Source organism: Fringilla coelebs (genome assembly GCF_963513975.1).
Source record: "Fringilla coelebs genome assembly, chromosome: 1".
In the NCBI taxonomy this organism is placed as follows: domain Eukaryota; kingdom Metazoa; phylum Chordata; class Aves; order Passeriformes; family Fringillidae; genus Fringilla; species Fringilla coelebs.
This window is the reverse complement of record NC_140028.1, coordinates 61,060,797-61,082,924: the sequence shown is the minus strand read 5'-3', so window position 1 is coordinate 61,082,924 and position 22,128 is coordinate 61,060,797. Positions and strand designations below refer to the sequence as shown.

The 22,128-nt window shown below is 45.6% G+C and overlaps 1 protein-coding gene across 1 annotated transcript in view; it reads left to right on the top strand.

The window, feature by feature from the left end:
* Positions 1-7,272: 7,272 nt before the first annotated feature.
* Positions 7,273-22,128, top strand: part of RIPOR2 (RHO family interacting cell polarization regulator 2) — a gene marked incomplete at its 5' end in the record, with an annotated part of 67,732 nt that continues 52,876 nt past the window's right edge. The window contains one exon of the mRNA XM_084213786.1: positions 7,273-7,378. Within this exon, the coding sequence (XP_084069912.1) occupies positions 7,318-7,378 (61 nt within the window). The remainder of the gene's footprint in view (positions 7,379-22,128) is intronic.

The following is a 22,128-nucleotide window of genomic DNA, read 5'->3' as shown; positions in this document are numbered from 1 at the left end:
GCAGTGTCCTGGAGATGGAAGCAGCTAAGTCAGATTGCCTGAGAGAAATGCATTCTTGCTCCTTTGGGAGCAGCCCCAGGCAGGGTCTGAGCCATCTCACAACTGAAGCTGCCCATCTCACCCACAGTTTGCCGGAATATGGGAGAATGTCTTCAAAAAACACCCTTTGGCGAAGAAAAAAAATCCACACAGTCTTGCAAAATACCCAAGATAAGTTCTGTCAAGAACTATCTCCCAGAAGCAGAAAGAATGCTGCTGGCTGGAACTGGAAGAAGCAAAAACTGGGGGAGAAGACCAGCTCCTGAACTCCTTCCAGTAGCTAGAGAAACTGGAAACATCATGTACACAATGAAGTAAAGGCCCCCAAACTGAATAGTCCACAGGCAGGATTATTAATGTGAAGAAAAGGCAGATTCATCCACAGACATTTGTTTGACAGTGTGACCTGAGAGTTTAAAATAAATGACCTGGGGCTTTCACTCTATTTCCAATAGTCTACCTAAAGGAAAACAAGGGGAACTCATATATTTTTTGAAATATTACTAAAATAATGTTGTGAATCGCCTTTCAATATCCTTGGCCTGGGAGGGAAGACATACAGCTGAACAATGAATGAGATGACCTGCTTTCCTGTATTTCTTCCAACACCCAAGGTAGTTAGTACTGGAGGAAAAAAGTATTATTAACAAGAATTATGGTAGAGAAAATTGAGATGGTCTTGTGGCTTTGGCATTGGCACTAGAATATTGTCTGGACCTCTTGGGTCAATTGTAACATTTGTTCACATTGATAAAAGTATTATGTAGTTGATACCTGACTTTTAGTAAGACATAAGGTTGTGATGCCTAGCAGGATTGAGCATAGTTGTTGGTTATGCTGGGGATAGCAAGCTCCCATATTATTACAGTATTCAGACTGCATCTCTTTGACAATTTATAGAAACAACCTGAGGTACTTCTGAGAGAAACCCATGGGATTTAATCATCTAAGGATGAAAAATCCATCCTCTATTCTTTGCTGATGACAATGACCTCACTGGATTACAGAGGAATAGGTGACAAAAGAACTAGGAAAAAAGAATGAACACAAAAGCAACAGCCATGAAGATTTCTTACAGGAGAAAGATAGTAGGAATACTTAAATTGCTTGAAATAGCAAAAGTATTCCCATCCCAGTCAAGAGCCACTGGAATGTGCTGGACCCCTCAAGCAGTGGGAAAGTTTAGCACTTGGCTAAGTGTCACTGAGAAATAAATTTAACAAGTAGAAATCCAGTATTACTCAATCGCTGCTCTAGTAACACAGCACTGAGTCTAACCTCAAGAGATCCCCCATTCCCACTGCCCTCCCCTAAGACTTCAGAATCATCATTCTTATATTATTCCCAATAGCTACTTTTCTGCTCTGTTCTTCAAAGGCCTTGTATGTGCTTGGTAGGTTAAAGCAGCACTCTGATTCACTCAGCTCTGACTCACCCAAGCACTGTCTTTTGCTGCTTCACTGTCTTGGCTGTTGGAAAGTGGTTTTCCCAAACTTTCTTCTTTCTATTTTCTGCTTGTTTGCTACCTAATGTGCCTCCTCATTTGCTTCCTCCATTCTGCAGCCTCACTTCCTGACACCTTGTTCACAACAAAGGTGAAGAGGGATGAGTACTGCTTTTATCTCCTGTATTTTGTTCTCTCTCCCTCAAATGAAGTAGCTACAGTTTCTCCAATCTTTTCCTTAATTTCCCATTTCCCAGCCTTCAGAGCAGTCTGGTGGTTCCCCTCAGGAACATCACCCAACAGTCTCTATCCTCCTTGAACTGAGATGTGTGAATGCAGTGTCCTGCCTTGGCAGAGGCCTTATTAACTCAAATGCTGCCTGAATACTTTGTGTCCCTGCCTTTGATCACACCTGATGGCAGCTGTCTGCTGGTTTTGGGTGCTGTTGCTGAATCCCCTTTTGCGATCTCCTGCCTTCTTTCTGAAAACATGCTACTAAAGTAGCCATCCTTCAGCCTGCATTTATAAGGATTATTCCTGCTGGTGCATAATACTTCACAGATCATTCTCTTGCATTTAATTGTTTCCAGACTGCTTCTCTAGTTTGTAACTAAAAGCTGGAATTTTGATTCTGTCCTCCAGTGTAATATGCTGGGAAGCTTGGCATCTGCAATTATAATGAGTGTGATCATATCTATTCTGGGATATTAAATATCATCTAGGATATTAAAGTATATATTGAATAATACCAGATCCAAGGCTGGGCCCTGCAAAATCATGCTTGACCATTTTCTTATCTTTTGATAATGAGCCACTTGGGAACTACTTAACTGAGTACAATTTCCAAGATTGTATTCATTCTGGAGGGGTTTCATCCAGCATGGTTTGCTTTCTCCCTTTGAACTGAAATAATATTTTGCTATGTGAAGATAATAGGCCAAGTGATACTGGAATGAAAAAATGCTGTCTTGGAAGAAGCCAAAGTCGCCTTTGATGTGCTGGTGGGATGTGCTAGGTGTTGTAGATTGCAGTGTCACACTTGAGTGCACACAAATGCCACTCACCACTGGGGCGTGCCACGGGTTCTCTGCTCACAGCAGGGTGGGGAACGTGAATGGACACCAGTAGGGCACCAGCAACACGTGTGTGCCATGGCTCCTGCTCACTGCAGTGTGTGTCTGCTGGGGAATTGAGCAAAAGGCTCATGTACACCAGGGGTCTTAAGGAACCACTGTTCTGTCTGCTGTGTGAATGGTTCCTGGAGCCAGCTCTTTTTTCAGCTCTCCAAAATGCATGGTGTATATTTCACAGCCTTGTGAAGATTTGTGCACAGGGGTATTAATGTCTGTGAAGTTGTGTGCAATGAGTCATGTCTTCTACTGGCCTGGCCTGCTGACTCTCCTTCTGGACAGTAAAAGGGAGAAATTCTCCCAGGTTTTCTCTGGAGCTGGATATCCCTACTTAAAAAAAAAAAAAAGAAAAAAGTGCTTAGATTTTTTGGCAAAAAAGTACAAAATGTTTCAAGAGTTGGAAAGAAAAAATTTTACTAAGCTCACTCAGACACTGACACAGACTGTCTAAACATAATCTAAGTCCCTGGAGTCCCTGTAACTTGCAAATGAGTTAACAACTAGACAAGTTATTGTAATTCTATTTATCAGGTTTCTGAGGAGCATGTTTTGCTGGAGGACTGACCCTGCGGCAATATCCAGAGCAAAACTTTTACAAGTACTCAAAAGGCAGATGAACACTCACTTTCCCAAACTGACCAGTGTCAGCCACCTTTTTCTATATTCTCTTTCATACTGCCTCCATCTCAAGAGTCATCTGCCCTTATTTCATCACTTCTGCCCCCCCCTTTTTTTCCATGTAGATTATCAAATGTAATCTTCACTCCCAAAATAGCCTCAGCGGGGCATTTAGTGCCCTCAAAGCAGGGCACTAACTACTCCTGTGATCTGCAGCTTTCTGTATCCTGAGAATCATTCTAGTGCTGGAAGGAGGAGATGTAAATAGGGCAGAGCTGTTTCAGACACAGAAAATGCCCAACTCATCTCTCCTGCTGCTTGTGGAGCTGTTGGTAATTTAAGGTAGGGTTGAATTAAAACATCCCCAAAACTTCTAAAGGGCACAATTTTTTACAAATTTTTTTCTTTAGGAATGGCTTTTAGTCCTGTATCTGGAGATAAAATATCAGAATGCTTGACTTTTTCCTGGATCAGAAATCCTAATAAACTAAGTTGCAGGGGAAGAAGAGTAAGGTTGGAGTAATTTAAAGAAGCTGCTGTAGAAGTTGTCTCCTTTTGCTTGATCCACCCTTGTTTTTGACATTTCCCCAGGCTCCCCTGCTTTTTGTTGACAGGTTCTTAGAAAATGGGTGGTGGCTTTTTCTGAGAACAGCATCAGATGTGGTTACCTAAAAAATATGCACATGAGAGTTTTGCAGTGGATGCAAAATTGATTGAGGGCTTTTGTTTTTGGTGTGGAGTCAGTCTTTATAAGCCAACAGGTGAAAATAACATACTGTGTTTCAGAGCAGCTCAACAAGTATGAGAAAAAAATACTTGTGGGTACAGAAGGGAAACACCCCAGATATGCTACAAAACAAAGGAGGGAGGAAGTCACTTTGTTAGGCTTGATGGTTGAGATCAGTAAGCAGCAAAGACAGACTGCCAGGGCAAAATCCTGCTGCCCCAAAGGCAAAGCTGGAGCTGGGGGAAGGGAAGCCTGGGCATCCATGTGAGGTGGACTGTTTTTGTCTGTGTTAATTTATCCTGTCTCAAGGGAAAGGGCACTGTGCTCCCCTGGGGAACAGGTCTCTGGAGGAACATCACATGCTGTGAGCAGTGCAGGTGAGGCTGCTGTCAAGGGACGATGTGGCAAACGGAAAGGAATCAAAGCAACTCCTCTTTGTGCATCTGCAATGGAGGCTGAGTCATTACCATTCATCACTAGCCTGACTGGTGTGTTAATTCTGGTGACAGTTGTTTTTGGGAGAGAGGACAGCTTTTGATGCCTTTTAATTCCTGAAAATAAAAGAAAAAAGGGCTGTCAAGGTAACAGGCATCCGGAGAGGCTGACTGAAAACAGTGGGTAGGGAAATAGCTTTAAGTCCCAGGGAAATGCAGCCTAAAAGGGAGCTGCCACAATAACCAGGACAGTGTGGCTTGCTCCTTCACATTTCTGAAGGAAGAAGCAGCAAACGGCTAAAACTTCCCATGCCCAAATTACAAATGACCTCCAATTCCAGGGCAATGCAGGAGAGTTGGACCTGCAGTATTTTCTCTGTGATTCTTCCTGCTGGGCTGTCTTTTTGATTTGAGTATTCATATCTGTATTTGTAGCTTCATTTATCTTGAAACTTATTCTAGTCAAGCCCAAAAACCTTCCTCAAAAGAGCAGAAGCCTCTTCTGGCCCTAGCCCTCAGAGACTGACAGGCTCCACAGCACCCTGGGGCAGTTTAGCCATTGACTTTACAAGGGCTCAAGATTTCTGCCAACCACTTCCTGCTGTTTCAAGGAAACCATGGGCAGTGCCTGCCCATTGCCAGCAATAGGCCTTGCCAGGAAGCTTTAAGACAAGATACACCTTGGGGGTGTCTTTCCTTCTGCACTTCTCCTTTCCCTCAGCCCCATCAGTCATTTCACATGCTGGCCCCACCAGCCTCTGCAAGCTCAGGAGTTCCCAGCCCTGACCCTGGGAGGCAGTGCCTGGAGAGGTCCCAGCCTCCTGTGCCAGCATCCCTTCCCTCCAGACTGATGCTTCTCCTCTACAGCTTTCGTGTCTCTTACTATTCCTCTTTTCATACCTCTCTTTTTCATTGATCCCCTCTTCTTCTCTGCTTCCCCTCATCACCCAATAATGGTGTTTCTCTCTTTTCATCACTTTCTCCATCTACTCAGCACCATGGCAGGAGGGTCATACTGAGGCAGAGGGATGCTTTTGTTGAGTACCATCTAATCAGAGATGGACCTTGCCTGAAAAATTCATTTCAAATAACCAGACCAAGAAAAAGGCTGAGGGAGGATGTCTAGAAAGGAGGAGTGGCTTCCCCAAGGCTGTCCAGTAGGGCCAGAAACAAGTTCTCTTCTCTTGCTTGTTGGACCAAGCTGTCATGTCCGTGGGGATTTGAACAAATCTAATTTTAAAGCAAAGCCAAGTTTGAGGGGGGGCTGTGGGGAATGGAGTTCCTTAAGGAATCTTGCTGCTGTGACAGAGGAACAACCCAGTGGGCAAACTACAATGCCCCACTAAAAACCAGTCCTGGGATGCTCTTGGCTTCAACCACATCGACCTAGGAAAACACAGCTTCCCAATCCTGGCAAGGCAGCAACTCACAGGTCGTGCAACCAAGACACCTGATGTGACAGCAAGGGGGTGGCATGAGTGGGTGGGATGCAGCACCACTTTCCAGGGACCCTGCACCCAGAGGAAAGCTGTGCCTGAGCTGGGAAGGGTGTTTTCACCTTCCTATGATGACCAAAGTGCTGCCATAGGATTTGCTAATGAACATGGCCTGGGCTGGGGTGAGACCAGGTGCTTCAAATGGACTTGTCCCATCTTTAGTTCAAGTTGTGCAGTGCCTTGCAGACACCCGCTGGGAGAGCTTTAAAAAATCCCAACATAATAACTAGAGAAGAGTTCATTATATCTGTGACTCATGTGCCGGAAGCTGCAGTGAACACGGCTGCTGTGCTGGGAGTCTCGCCTCCAAGGGTGTGGTGACACGAGCAATTACTAGACTGAGAAATTGGTGCTCAGTTCATGTTTACTGTCATTACATTCTAACGTCTGATAGCAGAGCTGTGGGGGACTTCCTGTGCTGGGCCCCACAGTGGATATATCCCTGAGTAGACCGCTAAGACTGCAGGGCTATGCAAGGCTCAGACACTACCTAAAGGCCAAATGTGGTTTTGTACAAGTTTAGAGTAAATTAGTTTGTAGGTAAGGTCCTCTCATAAACTGAGGGACCTGACACAAAGGAGTCAACTTGCTTTATAAAGTTCAAGAAACACAGTGACAGGACAGACCAGTATGATGCCGAATTAGGAGCGACAGAGATACTGAAATAATATGCCTATTGTTGGCAGACAGCAAGTTTTACTTTGGTCTTGTTCTGTTGTACACCTGACCAGGAAGGTCCTTAGGTTTGGTAGTGCACCACAGACTGTGACTCAGATGAGTCTAACAGTGAGAAGCATGTCCCTGCCAAGGCATCTGCCCATGGGACAACTGCCATCACCTGTGGTTTCCAGCTTGTCCACATGTCCATTGCTATGGGCCACCCCAGCGTGGGTGAGAAAGTGATGTCACTGCCACCGTGCTAAAAGAAAATTAGTTCCATCAACACATGACAGTGAGAGAGCCTGGGGGTTTCCTCATGTCACACTGTCCCTGGGGTGAAAGGGAGGAGTTGCTCTGCAGTCCAAGCAGGGTGAGCTGTTCCCCAGCTCTACCTCTACCACCAGAAAACATTCCCATTCATATGCAAAACTTTTAACACCCCGGGCTGACAGGGCTGCCGCTGCTGCGCAGTTATGGCACTCAGCAACAGGGCAGGGTGCATTTCAAGCTTGTCCTGCCTCCTCTGCTTTCAAAATCAACTTCCCTCTCAGCAGTAAGGACACCCCACCTCAAAGCTCATCTCAAAGGCTGACTGTAAAAAACAGGAGGCGTCATTTCTATGAATGAGATTGTTTTCGTAAGTGCAGATGCGGAAGCTGTTACCACCAAAATATTTAGGAAACTGGTGAAAGGAAACAGTCGAGCTGTAGCACAGGAACAGGTTCAAGCACTCGACTCTGGCTGTGCCCTGAGCTGCGTCCTTGCCACGATGCAGCACTCCCAAGAAGATTTGACTGCACTTGGAGAAGAAGATGATTCCTTTGGGGAAGGTAAAGTCATCTTTTATTAAACTAATCCTTCTCCTACTCAGACTAGAGACCGGTTACTAGCCTGGGTAGTATTTCTTGTGTAAATCTGAAGTTGTCTGTGGGCTTCTGGGTCACAGGGGTGACCAGACTCTTTTTCTCCTTAGAGAATGGAGAACAAAGGGACCACAGATACAATAAAAATACATTCACACTAGTTCAGCAGCTTCAAGGAAGTTACTGCCAAAGAAAGCTGGGGGGACACCCAGTGTATTTTCTACAGTGGCTGCACTGTGGAAAGTGGCACATTGGGCATTCAGCAGCACAGGTGCAGCTGTCGCTAAAGTAGTAGGAGCTCTTTACCAGGGGCTGAGGGTGACTTGCTACTTAAATCATCTGAGCAGAATTAGCGTCCTCCTTTCCAACTGATACAACCTGAGATACAAAGCAGGTGTCATAATTTCTTATCCCTAAAACTGCGTCTGCCGGTGCTTGATTCCTTGTTGCTTGCATTCTGTACCATCATTTACATGTGTGCTGAGTGCTATCAAGTCAAAATAACAGAAACACAGAGAAGAGGGCCCAGAGGAGGAGAAAGAATCTGGCCCATGGTGTTCAATTTCTGCCGTTGCTCACTGCTCCCCTTTGCATTTGAGCTGGGGGGAGAACTTGCTCATTCAAATCTTCTCCCGGCCCCCAGCCCTCCACAGTTTCTAAGGGAGTTGAAGGCACAAAGAGCTGCCTGGATCCACTCCAAAGACTGTGAACCTTTAAACTCACTTTCAGCACAGCTTCAGCAAGCCTCATTTAAACAAAGCTCAGCTGCGGTTGGTATGGAAAACTTAGCAGTGAATAGTGCCAAATCAAGTTATCTGAGCCCCAGTGAAAGGCATCAGCTCAGAAAAGAAAGCAGTCTCAATGATGTTCTCTCCGTGCTCAAATACATTTCTCACGTCTCTATGCCCCCACTTCTCACCCTGTATCCCAGTCTGGGCTCAGAAGGGCAATGAATTTGCTGACAGGAGAGGTCAGTGCATTTGCATTGTGGAAGAAATCCTAGTAGTCCAGGAAACACCTCATGCCAGTGGGCAAATCAGCTGGCACTGAAAGACCCCCTTGCATTTGCTGCATCCTGCATTCAACACAAGTGGATGTTGCTTCCCAGGATAATCATCCACGTGCTCTGACTTGATATGGACATTTGCAATTGCTCTGAAGAGCCAGTGGGTTTTTAAGCTTCTTTGCTGTTTCTGAAACCTTTAGCTCATGTTCTTAACCAGAAATGTGGAAGGGAAGGAGAGAAATGTGGGCAGGTTAATTGACATATATATTGTGTTATCTGAAGGGAATGATACAGCACTTCAAAAATCTGTTCCAGCCTCTCAGCTAAGTTGTTTCTGGCAGGGCTGATCCAGAAACAGCTAGAGGAGGCTCTGCTTTTTCAAAGGCAGGAACATTTTAAAAACCTCTCCATGACCCTTTTTGGAGGAGGAGGTTGGAATAGATGATCTTCTGAGATCGCACCCCACCTAAGGTATCCTTCGAGCCTATGAGTTGGTGACATCCTCTTCAACTCACCTACACGTAACTGGGAACAGTTGTATCCCAGCTGCTCTCTCAGACACAGGGATTGTTGGCTCCCAAACCTGCCAGCTGGAGAGCCCAAACAACACAGGCACAGTGCTAGACTTCCCCTTCAGTCCCCTCTCCTTTCTCTTGCAAGGAAATATTAACTTTTTGGCTGCTATTTCTGGAGCACTGTTTACCCTGGACGACCCAGTTCACTCCCTGGGGCTGGGTGGGATCCGGGCGGGGAGGAGCAGGGCCCCTTTCGGTCACAGGGCAGCCCCCGCCCCGCTCACGCTGCAGCCTCAGGCGCCAGCCAAAATTTAGTCACAGCCAAAACTTAGTTGCAGATTTTCAGGCCAGATGGAGGCACTTGTCAGGCACTGAACTCCCAGCTCAGTGCAGACCTCAGTTCTTAGGGCATGACCTATTTTTTATTATTTTCCACATCCACCTTGATTTGGAAAGTGATGATGGCAAATCTCTGTCCACCTTTTGAACTCATCCCAAGGCTTAGCTACCATCACAGCTAAAGACAGCTACATTTTATTTCTTCTAGCACTGATCTGTCTATTTTTTTGGAGTTAGTTTCCCTCCTGTCCAGGAGAGCTAAGATCTCACTCTTGCTTGTGTATATAAAAATCTCATATAACTATCTAGAGCCAATATTCAGACCACTCTCATATTTTGCCAAGCAGACTGTTGTCAATGACTGTTTCCTTACAAACTTTTAATCTGTTAAGCATTTTCATGGTTTTTGAGACCAGACCCTTGGAGAGATGTGGACACCAGCATGGAGTCCAGTGCTCCAAAACTGTCATACCAGGGACAAATCCAGAAGTTACATGATATGCTTACTCATACTTAAGTGTATGTATAATATATCAGGATCAGTTCAAGGATCTGAAGTTCTTTCAGGTTGCACCATCACGGGAGGGTCTGCTCTTCTCTTTTCAGATTTTTCTCTTTAATCCTCAATTCTTTCAGAGTCAAATTTCTCAGGACAAAGTCAATGTTATCCTGTCAGGATGGCTTATCTCCCTTGCTCCCAGCTATGCCCATACTAAAACCAGATGAATCACCTCACTTCCTCAAGTAGCCCGTTTTCCACTTCTCCAGACATTGTGCCATCTGTGCTATACTCAGTCAATCACTGTTTAAAGTTCCCTGTCAGATCACTGACATAAAAATAGTTCAATCCTTTGGGAGAGAATCAATCTTTGTATGTCCTCTTTAGAAACTGGCATCTTGGATGATTTCTCAGCTGGGTTATGTGCGTAAAGATTTCATGCAGTACCAAGTTCTGTTTCTTCCTAAAGTCAGAGTACGCTATCAAGTAAATTATTTTCTCTAAAATCCTAATGATTGCCACTGATTGTACTCCATCTCCATTAATTTTGCTTATATGACTTCAACATCAGCTACTCCTTGACGAGGCCAAGACCACTGCCAGGCTATCACATCATTAGTAACACAACATTATTTACAGCTTCCTGGAATTCCTCTGGTGTTTCAAGTTTTCTGAAACATCAACAAGAAGTTCCTAGGATAACTCTTCTCAAAATTACAGTTTTAAATTGTCTTCTGGGAAAGATCAAGGGGGAAATATTTTCCCATTGATATAGACTGTCAGATGGCACTGATATTTTCCCACATGCTAACCAAAACATTTGTTAAAAACTTCTGTGTTTTCTTCAGCATAATCCATAATTCCACAATTTTCATTTACTTGTGCTTCAATAGGCATTGCTTTTCCTTATTATACCTTGAAATTGCAAGTCAAAAAGCTGGATGTAACAAAATAGGCTAGAACTATCCTCACAAAAATGCAACAGGTATTCAAAGCTTCAAAATGTTCAACCTCAAAGAAACTTTGTCAGCTCTTTCCTTTGTTTTGTAGTAACAGTGCCTTGCACTGACATGGTGCTCTCTCCTTCAGAGGTTTTGCAGAGATTTTGCAAGTGACTGTGCTTATGTTCAGTGAAGAACTCCCTCTCCTTTGCAATGTGATCAGTGTTGAACAGGGCACAGCTGTAGTGTGGAAAAGTTTAAAAAAGAAATTCTTTTAGCCTTTTGAAAGCATAGGGAGTGATAGATTTAATTTCTTTTAGCCCTACTCACTATGTTAACTCAAAGCAAGTGCCTTCAGTTATTTTTACAATTTTGTTAGGTCAAATACCCACTTTGGGCAAAATGCTGTTTAATTTTTAGTGACTCTAAGTGCCTGGGATTCTGAAGATGTATTTCATTAAAAAGAAATCCCTTCCACTAGCACTGGGCTTTCCCTCATCACTGCAGCCTGCAGTGACAGTGTGGATTTTCCCTGACTCTGTCTAAGATGAGGAGCCAAGCCCAGAGAGTGATGGGGATTTGTGCACAATTCAGCTTTCCAGGCAGACCCTGGTTTCCCTGGGAGGAGAGCTGAGGGCTCACACAGAGGTGCGATGCCACTGCACCTGCACAGCCTCTGACTGGGACCAGAAGCTCGGCACAGCAGGAGCTCCTGGATCAAGCAGACACATCCATAAGCAGAATTTGCAAGCAGTCAGCAAACATGGCCAGCACATCACAGAATCATAGGATATGCTGAGTTGGAAGGGATGCATCAGGATCATTGAGTCCAGCTCCTAGCCCTGTACCTCCAAGAGTCATACCTTGAATATGACTCAAGTGCCCAAGAGTACTGTTAAAATACTTCATGAACACTGTCAGGCTGGTGCTGTGACCACTTCCCTGGGGAGCCTGTTCCAGTGCCCAACCACCCTCTGGGTGAAGAATCTTTTCTTGATATCCTGCCTAAACCTCCCCTGACTCAACTTCATGCAGTTTCCTTGGGTCCTGTCACTGGTCACCACAGAGAAGAGATCAGTGCCTGCCCCTCCTCTTCCCCTCACAAGGAAGTTCTAACTGCAATGATGTCTCCCTTCAGTCTCCTTTTCTCCAGGCTGAACAGAATAAGTGACCTCAGCTGCTCCTCACATGGCTTCCTCTCAAGGCCCTTCACCATCTTCACAGTCCTCCTTTGGACGTTCTCTAATAGTTTAATGTCATTTTTATATTGTGGCACCCAAACTGCCCCCAGCACTCGAGGTGAGGCTGCCCCCATGCAGAGCAGAGCAGGACAATCCCCTCCCTTGCCCAGCTGGCCATGCTGGGCCTGATGCCCCTCAGGACACCCCTGGCCCTCCAGACTGCCAGGGCACTGATTCAACTTGCTGTCAACCAGGTCCCTTTCCACAGTGCTTCTCTCCAGGCTCTTGTTCTCTAGTCTATACGCACAACCAGGGTTGCCCCATCCAAGGTCCAGAATCCAGCACTTGCCCTTGTTGAACTTCTTACAACTGGTGATTGCCCAGTCCTCTAATTTGTCAGGGTCTCTCTGCATGGCCTGTCTGCCCTTGAGGGAGTCAACAATTAATTGACACCCTCCTCCTCTCAATTTAGTGTTGTTGGCAAACTTGCTTGGTATTCCTTCAAGAATTAGGTCCAAATATTTTGTTAGCACTGACCACCCTATCCAAACTGAGAGTGCACATCAAAAGTAGAAATTAAGCTGTGATTTATTGCGGATCTTTTCATGCAGCTGCTCTAGACTGACCTCTCCTCACACCTCCACTTCCCACTTCCTGTATATGCCCTCTGGTTATACATGGGGTAACCATAACCTCCCTCTCAGGTCAAAGCCCACACAAAATCCCATCAGTGTTTCCAAAGAATGGGGTGGGGGAAACCAATGCTGTCTTTTTCATTACATTATTAAGGGTGTGATCCAGTTCAGTAGACCAGAGCCCCATTTTAGATGGTGCACTGCACAGAGTCAGAGTCCCAGGGCCCTTTCCTTGCCCAAAACTGACATGCTCCTTTTGGCATACAGATACATTCCAGCACTGCTGCCCATCAAGGCTCCTGTGAGAACAGAACTGCATCAGATGTTTAAGGTGTGCTTCAAAAAAGCCTGCCTGTCATTTATAAGAGAGAAAATAGCTTTAGTTCTGGGGTTTGGGACCAGCTCTGAGGCTTAGCTGAAATGGTTATGTGCACTGCCTGCACATAGTGAGGCTAGAGATGTTAGAGAAAACTGAGGATAAAGCTTTGGATGTTAACTTATAATTGAGACTCTTTATTCAGCAACAATTCAGGTTAAAAAACTTTTCTCTTTCCTTGAAGCAATACTACACACTGTGCTTTTCTTGGACACAACTGCAGTGGCTTGTCAAATGTCACATGGGGCCATCCATGTCTCAGCTTGTCTGTGACCTATGGGACCAGGTTTCCTTCCATGCTGTATCTAGCCTTGCTTTGGTGAGACCCCTCAGCTATGACCCCTCCCCACAGAGTACATCGAAGTGGTGTAACTTTAAGAGAATTATGTTTTCTAATGATGCTCATGTGTTCATATCAGTATGGTATTCCAGCAGATGCCTACCTCAGGGATATGCAGCGATAGCTTTTTTCCCTATGTTTCCACCCCAGAGAGTTTGACATGGCTACTTTTTATCCAACATACCATTTCCCAACACTTCAGGAGGCTGTTGTAAGGATGAGCAGCCTTGCAATGTATCAAGCATGGGAGCTTCTCCGTCCTGACTGCTGGGAGACTGAGATCAGTGTCCTAAAAACATTTACAGGTCCCACAAGCCCTACTTGTCCTTTTGATTTATCTCACATTCCTGGAGAAAGTGTGTGCAGTACTCCCTTCAGCCCAGAGGATGAGAAGTCCCATCACCAAGGCAACAGAGTCTGCTTCATCCAGATAGATGGATGGTAGTGAGATATTTGGCCTATAAACTAGATTGAAGCACCTTTCTGCAAGAGCATGATCAGACCTATTTAAGATGCAGGACAAGGATGGCAAGGAAAAAAGGGTGCTGTCTTATGGAGCATTTCTGTTATTCCTGTTTACACTAAATGCTCCCCTCACCTGCTTCTCGCAGCTGCTTCGTTCTGGTTGTGGTCCATGGGTGGACTCGGAGTTATGCAGACAGAGGAGAGAGCTTTTTGTGGTCAGAGGAGTCAGTGTGAGACGCCCATCCCCACCCCAGGCGCCCCCGCACTGACCCACCCGCAGTGCTCTGGAACTTCCAGCTGTCATGGGCAGCTGGAGGATTATTTTTAACAGGGTGTCACACTCCATTTATGAAGCAGAAAAGTTTGAGCCCATTAAGGCCAAATTAAAAAAAAAAAAAAAAAAGAAAAATATTTAAATGAGAGACCCTTTCTCCTTTGTTCTCTCCCTATTTTTTTTAATTAAAACCTCTGATCTTTTTGGTGCTTCCTTCTCCACTTCTGGAAGGCAGCTTTTTTGGTTCATATCTGTTGACAATATTTCTAGATCACTAATGATAACAACAGTGAGGGGAAAATCCAGGTCAAATAAACAAGTGGCATTTAACCAGCCCTCAGAGAAAAGAGGAAGGTATGTACAAGCCAGAGAGAAACCACTGATCAGGTGTGCTTGGGGCGCCTTCTAATCTTCCAAAACAAGTGTCACACAGAGGCTGTAGCAAAGTTGCCTTTCTTTTCACACATTTTCCCCCTCCTGGTTTTACACAGCATCTTTACAAAGTTCCAAGAAACACGAGCTTTTTGTCGCTCAGTCCCATCATTAAATTCACAAAATAAATGTGTCTTGGCCAACGTGAGTTGGTGGCGTAAACAACTTCACCCCTTTAATAATTCGAGGCACAGCTCAGCCGCCTGTGAAATGAGCTTCCGCCTGCCTGGATGCTGAACCAAAGCCTTGTGGTTGGTGCACCATGGGTGTGACAGGCACAAAACAACCGGGTCAGGAAGTGCAGAGTTAAAAGGCGAGGAGTGAAAACAGTCTGTGGGTATGGATGGGGAGGGGGGGGGGGAAGAGTAGTTAAGCACTTGACAATGTCACAGAGGCCCTAAAAAAGTTGATGGTGGGAAGATTTCCCAATGGTAGGATTTCTCTTATATCTCAGCAATGCTTGTGGGGGTGAGGGGTGTTGTCAGGTCACACAGAATTTTAAGCAGTGTGTTGTTGATCTGGCATTTAGGAGCAGAGAAATGGTTTGAAGCAGAGGTTTATGCTGTGAAAGAGTCCCTGATATTCCTGTGTCTTTGGCAATTGGTCAACAGGTGAAGCATAACTGCTACAGAAATACTGAGCATAAGAGGCTTCAATCTGCATAACTTATGGGGGCTCGCATTGGCTTGCTCTAGTTTAATTGCAGGTAGTCTGGGAGTTGGAAATTCAGAGATGCAGAGCTTGGAAATGATACCTTGAGTTCTAATAGTTGACAAAAAGCTTGTTAGACAAGAAGTAAAGTAGAAAGATAAGAAGCCATGGAGAGCGAGAAAATAAACTGGTATTTTGGGGAAAAGCCCACTGTGACCAGCCCTTGCCTGAACAGATAAACACAGTGGATAAACACATCTGGCTGCGCCCAAATTGGGGCAGTTTGAATGACCTCTATTCCAGCCTTCTCTGAGATTTAGCGTTCTAGCTCTTCAAACTGGTTACCTTGTGTTCCTCTTAGTCAATAGTAGGTGTGTTCAAGAAGGAGGGAGAGCAAGGGCGGAAACAAGAAGCCCCTCCAGGTGCCAGTTCAGGCCATGGAAATAGGGATCCTTCACTGCTGGAAGACCTGGGCTCTTTTGCTGACCATGGCAGTCCCCTGGTGCTTGCCTGGCAGCAGTGGGCACAAGTGTGGCTGGTGCCTGTCGGGGTCCACAGCCCAGCATTCCCACCCACAGGGCAACAGGAGGCAGATCCACTGCAGCAGTGGAATAGGCTCATCTTTGTGACTGCAGGTTCAACGAGGAAGCCCTGCAGCAGCCGCTTACCATTAAAGCTCAATATTTACTTGAGCTTTGCCTCTAACCAGGATCCAGTAGCTAAGGTAATGCCCACATGGGCCTGGGCTAGGTTTCCCCAGTGCACAGTGATGCTTTTAGTTATGCCCCACTAGGAAAACTGCCTCCACTTGCTGCTGCTCTGTTGCACTGTGGTGAGGAAGCTCAGCACCCAGGTTGCTCCTGCAGCTTCACTAACCAGAGCCCTGCCCTGGATTTACTGCCCATGTCATGGCATTGTGTGAGCCTGCCTACAATTAACCACAACTCATTCCACAGAAAATAAAGGACACTCAAAATAGTCCAGTGAAATAAATGCTCAAGCCCAAAATCCCATGTGAAATGACCACCCTGGGAAGCAAACCCAAAACTGCCCCAAAAATTCAGAGCTCTCTGAGGTGACTATAGCAGTGCACACAAGGGCTTGCAAAAGCTCCCCTTTCATCACACCAGGCTGTTCCCCAGGCCAGCCCTGCCTTCCTGCCCTCCCTGTGCCCAGCCCTAGGGGAAGTGACCTGCAATGATGAGCTTTTGTGCAACTGATCCCCTCTTCATGCTGTGTAACACCAGAGTGAAAAGCCCCCAACCCTCCTCACTCCCCGAGGAATGCACCTATGGTTCAGGTATGGCAGCAGCTGAGTGGCATCCAGGAGGTTCCCTGGAGGGGTGTCACAGTCACCTGTGGCAGAAGAGAGAGAGACAGCCTCTCTGAGGGGCTTGGCAGGATGGCTAAAAGCTCTGTGAATATATTCAATATATGTCATTATCATAGTCATTAAATTTTCAAGAACTCCTGCAGGACCTCAGGGAGATGAGCTTATGAAATCCCACACATGAGCCCCACAGCTTTCTCAAATTTATCATTAAGATGCCAGTGGCTAACCAGGCTGGCCAGCATTCAGGCTCCATGGCATAACTGGAGCTTTGTTCACATCCTTCTCATTTTGTTGTAGCTCAGAGCAGTGGAAGAGCTCTGTTGTGAACGTGGATATTGTCTATAAGGCACCATGCTCTTTTTAGCAGTTGGTTGTGACTGTGTAGAAGTGCAGTTTGCCACCTGAGAGCTCCTGTAAGTTTTGGAGTCCTGCTCACTGCCTTCGCTCTGAACTAACAGATTTCCTTTTCTTGAGGGTCTTGGAGAAGAGAGATACTTTATAGATGTAGATAGATTTGCAACCAGATAGTATCTCTGAGATCCTCCTCCAAACACATGCTAGGAGTGCCACATAGCAATCCCAGTGCACACTTAACAAGCGAGGCTCTTTTTTTTTTTAATTGAGAGGGGTGGGAATGTTGAAAAGAATCCATACAAAATATTCTCAAAGAAAAAGAAAGCCACAGGAGGAGCAGAGCAGTCCAGCACTGCTGAGCTCAGCTGTGGAGTTGGATGTCAGTAGTTTTTTTTTCTAATTTCCCCATTGAAACACAGGCAGCTCGGGAGGTCCTGATGTGCTCTGCCTCTTCTGTCACTCTGGGGAGCTTCCTGCCCACTCTATTCCTGATGCCTGTTGTGAGCCAAGGAAGAGTTAGCTTAATCAGCAACACCAGCCTCTGAGTAGTGCCAAGTTGTTGTCATTAATCACTTCAAAAATCACTGCACTGAAAATAGTACACAAGGTCAGATGTTCAAAAACTGGCATGGTTTCACTGGTGTCATTTAACCTCAGCCACAAAGCCAGACACACCCCTAAAGAAACACTTCTTATTTGCTTTACGTATTATTTATGAATTTTAAATCCACTCACACAAAGCTGCTCTTCACCTTTCCTAGAGGAAATAACTGCTATGAATTGTCAATCACCTCCAGGTGAAGGCAGGTTGGACCAACAAGGAACATGTATCCCCCCCAGGAGATGCCTGGAGGTACTGGTCTGAGGGTTTGGTCAGAGCTTCTCTGTGCTACAGACCACCCTCTCTCCCTTGGAATCTCAGTCCAAATATTTGGCAGATGCACTTAGGGCTCATTACATTACAGAGGCAGCATGTTCACTGCGCTCCCCCGAATGGCATTTTGTGTGTGCTGCACTTGTTTTGTATTTGCTATATTTAAGCCACAGAAATATGCGCTGGGGAGGAAAAGAGGGAAGTGGTGGTATCTTGGAGGGAGGGAAGAAATGAAAATAATTTCTCAAAGCTGCAGTCCTTTGTGCAGAATTTTGGCTCACAAGAAGGAAAGAGGAGCACGGTCTCTGCACCAAGGACCTCGACAGGTCACCCATACTGCAGTTTATCTGGGAATGATTACAAGGCAGCTCTGCTGTTACACTAACGTAACTAAGGATGGAAATTGCTTGGAGCCTTTGCACCTGAGGACTCCTTCTGGGTTATGAAACTGCTCTGTTAGGGACATGCAGGAAGACTGGTGTGGAGCACTGCAGAATTCAAACATGGAACTACATTTTTAAACGTCTGGCATTATTTGCTCCTTTGCTTCCTGCTTCCACCCCAGTCTTTGCAGCCTTCCTCTACCTGACCATCATTTTCCCCAGACTATGATCATCATCCCTGCAGCTCCTCCCCTTTTTGCCATGACCTGGGGGGCTCACAGAGCAGCAGGAAGGCAGGGCCTGTCTCTATGCTGAGGATCACAGCAAGGCAGGCCAAAGTCCTGTGTGCTCCTGACTTGCTCTTTAGTCATGGATTTAGGATGCCTTTGATGTTTGCTAACATGTCCTATAGTGTCTTGCCCCATATAATACAATCTTTCATGATCCTTGGTCCTTCCAGGCCAGTTTTCTGCTTCATGTCATGGGGTGGAGGAGAACCAGAGTGTGCTTGTGGATGTATCAAGAAAGGTTTTCTCCTTCTCTGTGCTTTAGAGCTGGCCCAAAACTTGTTTCTCAAATGCAGGTGAGGGTGCAAGCAGAGTGTGGAGGTGAACATGGGCTGGGGCCACATTTTAACTGTAGTCCTGATGTCAGCAGCAAATTTCAGCAGCAGGTATTACTGCTGGATAACATGGGAAGAGATGGGCACAGTCCCTAAGAGAACCCCAAACAGATTCAGAATCTCAGCCTGCTGCCATGATGGACTGTGAAGGTTGTGGCAGGGAGACTGGTCTGGGCATTTGACAGCCAAGAAACAAGTAAGAGGCAAGAGATTACCCAATGATTCAAGAGGATCCCAGCAAGGAAGCTAGGAACATATTGACTTTCTGACTGCAAAGCTGAAACTGCTCCTGGAAATGGTCTAACAGGGTCTTCTTGACTTCAAGCATGTTGGTTGTACTGAGACAGGTAGCCCTGAGCAGGAATCTCACATGCTGCAGACCCATGGAAAGCAATGCCTGCATTCCTTAGGGCAAGTTAGTTTCATGGCTGTCCAGCAGCTGGACTTCAAGCCAGCCCATTACCAGCAGCATGGATGACACTGTCCTGCAGTCATGCTCCCAAAAAACAGGCTGATAGTGCCATACCTGTCTCTCTGTCTCCAATCCCTCCTATAGTAGCTTTGATCATCTCATAATGTAGCTAACTTCCAGCTGTCCAGAAAAGGAAAAATTATTTTACGGCAGTTTTTCCAGTGCCTTAACTGGAAAACAAGGAATGATTTTCAAAAACAAAAGACAGGGAAAAAATAAGGATAGAGCTGCAGTATTAGACACGCCATCTACACACTTGGTGTGCACGTAAGAGCAGCTCAGCCAGCCCTGGTTGCTAAGCAGTCTGAAAAACTGGAATGTGCTGCTTCCTCCAACCCTGCATGAACATTGCCACACAAAACCTGCCCAGAAGAGGCATCAGTGCTGATTTTGAAACAGGTTTTGGGGAAAAAAAAATCAGTTGGTGACTCCTTTGTGCTGCTCCCCCAAGTTATATATGTGAGGATAGGTAGGATGTATGCTTGTGCATACACCTCTCAAACATCAAATGCTGCCAGAGGCACAGGCCATTGTGGGAAGTGTTCTTGATCTGAAGGCAGCTATCACAGACCACCACAATTGCAGCCAGGTGGGACAAAGAACAGATAAAAGAAGGATTACCTCGGGAAAGTGTCTCTGTGGTACATCAAAAGCTAAAGGTGACTCCCCTTTTTGTCCCTGGCCTTCTCCCTCTCTATCCATAGCTGTTCTTTGACATACCAAGTGTGTCCTGATCTCCATACCACAGGACACAACCACTGCATTATGCTTCGGTCATTCCCAAAGATCCAGCTGTGCTGAGCCTCTGGCCAGAAGTCCCAAATGGAATTTGTTCTTGAATCGCTACAGAAGATCAGCACCAGTAGCTTTTCCCCACAAAGTGCCCCAGAGCAGCAAGTGGAAACACTTGCAAAAGCACCATCATGAGAAATGAGGAACTTGAGGGTGGAGCAGCCACATAGTGATGGGAAGTAAAAGGGGGGAAATGATTGCACAGTGGTTAGAGGACAGAAAAACAAGTGGGTATCAAACTCTTCTGGAAAGAGAGCAAGAAGTGTTACAGGGTGACAATGAATGTGCAACAAACTGGACAGAGAAGCTATAAGTACAGGAATGGAGTCAATCCAAAGAGTAGCATGGGCAGGGTGGAGTAGGAGAATTGTGGCTACACTTTGATATGTATCGTTGGAAAGAGTAATGGCAAACCTGCATACATTCAGAATGTTAAAGTTCACATCTTGCCCAGATTGCTCATAGCAGTGGTCAGGGTCTTGTCTTTAACTCTCCCCTAATTCCCAAGTGATGGTTCCAGCACCTGCCATGTTCCCCACTCTCAAATATGATCATTTACCTATATTTTTGGACCAAGATCCTCAGGTAAGAGCAATCAGGTTTGCACCCTGTGTTCCCACAAAAGACTTTCCTGGGTGTGATACCAGCTGGAGATGTCCTGTGGGATGTCCATCAGCAACATGAGGATGCCTTATGCATCCATTCTGAGCATGGGAGTTACACAGAAACATAGCAAAGACAAGTTACATCAAGAAAAAACAGGTATAAATTGTCTTCCTTAAAGGCTAGGGCAGGCCTGATCTACCTCAGACATCCAGAGCTCAAAGCTGTAGTCTGCCTAACCATCCCCCCACATCCTTTGGCCTCCTGCTGCTCTGAACATGCTAACAAGAGACCTCCATGCAAATTGCTGTGTGCATGACCCACCACCAATCTTTGCTTGCAGCTGAATGAAGTCACCCAAGTCTAAGTCTTTGTATCTGCATAACAGACATACATCCCCACAGCAAGCAGGGAAATTTCAATAATATCCCACGTTTTTGGGGGGGTCCACACAGAGCCCTCCCACACAGTATCTTATGGGGAAAAGAGAATTTCCCCATGACCTCTGTCCAGACTACTGGGTTGTGCTCCCCCTTTCTGGGTTTGTCTGGTCTGCAATGGACCTGAAAGCCTCTGGCTCTCTTGATTCAGGGGATTCAGTGGGCTGGAGTCTGTGTGGCATTAGGAAAAGTGAAGTACTTTTCAATATAACCACCCCCCCAGAAGGATGTGTAACTGATGCATATCAGCCAGAAAATCCTGCTCAGCCTTTTCAAGAAGCTTTCCAAGTGCCTGGGAGGAGCAGAGCATTTAGGTATTCTCACACTATAATCTCTTCTCTGGTAATCCTGATTTACTCTTTGGCCTGGAAGCAAAGGCTAATAAAAAGCTAAGTGCTTTGGCAAAGCTCAGCAGGTAACTTAGTAGCTCTGGTTTAGTTGTCTCAAGTATAATGTGGGGTTACCAGTGCTGAGAATTAATGTTTGTGAGGATGCACTGGAGCTGTCTCAGAGACAGAAGTAGACCATAATTGTCAATTACTGCTTTGAAAAGGTCACTGTTTTCTGAAGACAAAGCTAAAATCAGCTGTTGTCACTTAGAATTTCACTGGGGACACTCATGATGACCTATTTTTAACATAACAGAAGATTACGCTGCAATACCGTGAATAATTTATAGGCATAGTAGCATGATCACAGCCACACTACAATGGCAGCTTCAGTTCCTGCCAGATGATGGAGGGAGACAGAGCTCTCTGGCAATTTCCACTGAATTAGCAAAACAAGACACACGTGGAATGACTGTCCCAGCCTTTCAAAAGCATGTGTGTCAGGATGAATACATGTCCAGAAGGACTAAGTGGGGCAAAGATTTTATCTAGAGCATCCATCAACCTACTCAGTCTCCCAGCTGTTTCAACAAGCACTGGGGGCAGAGAAGTGGGAGTGTGTGTAGGGCTTGGTGTGATGGGGAGGAGGAGAGTAGCCTTCTGCATTTGCTATGCTAAACTATATTGAGAAACCAAGAGAAACAGCTCATACATCCCTATCACATGTATTTGCATAGGATAGAGGATATTTCCTTGAAAGAGGAGGCTGCAATATGAATGAGGTAATTTGCATCTGCAACTTTAAGTTCAAAAAATCTTTTGCAAGATAAGATCAAAAAGGCCAGAGGGAATTGGTAACAA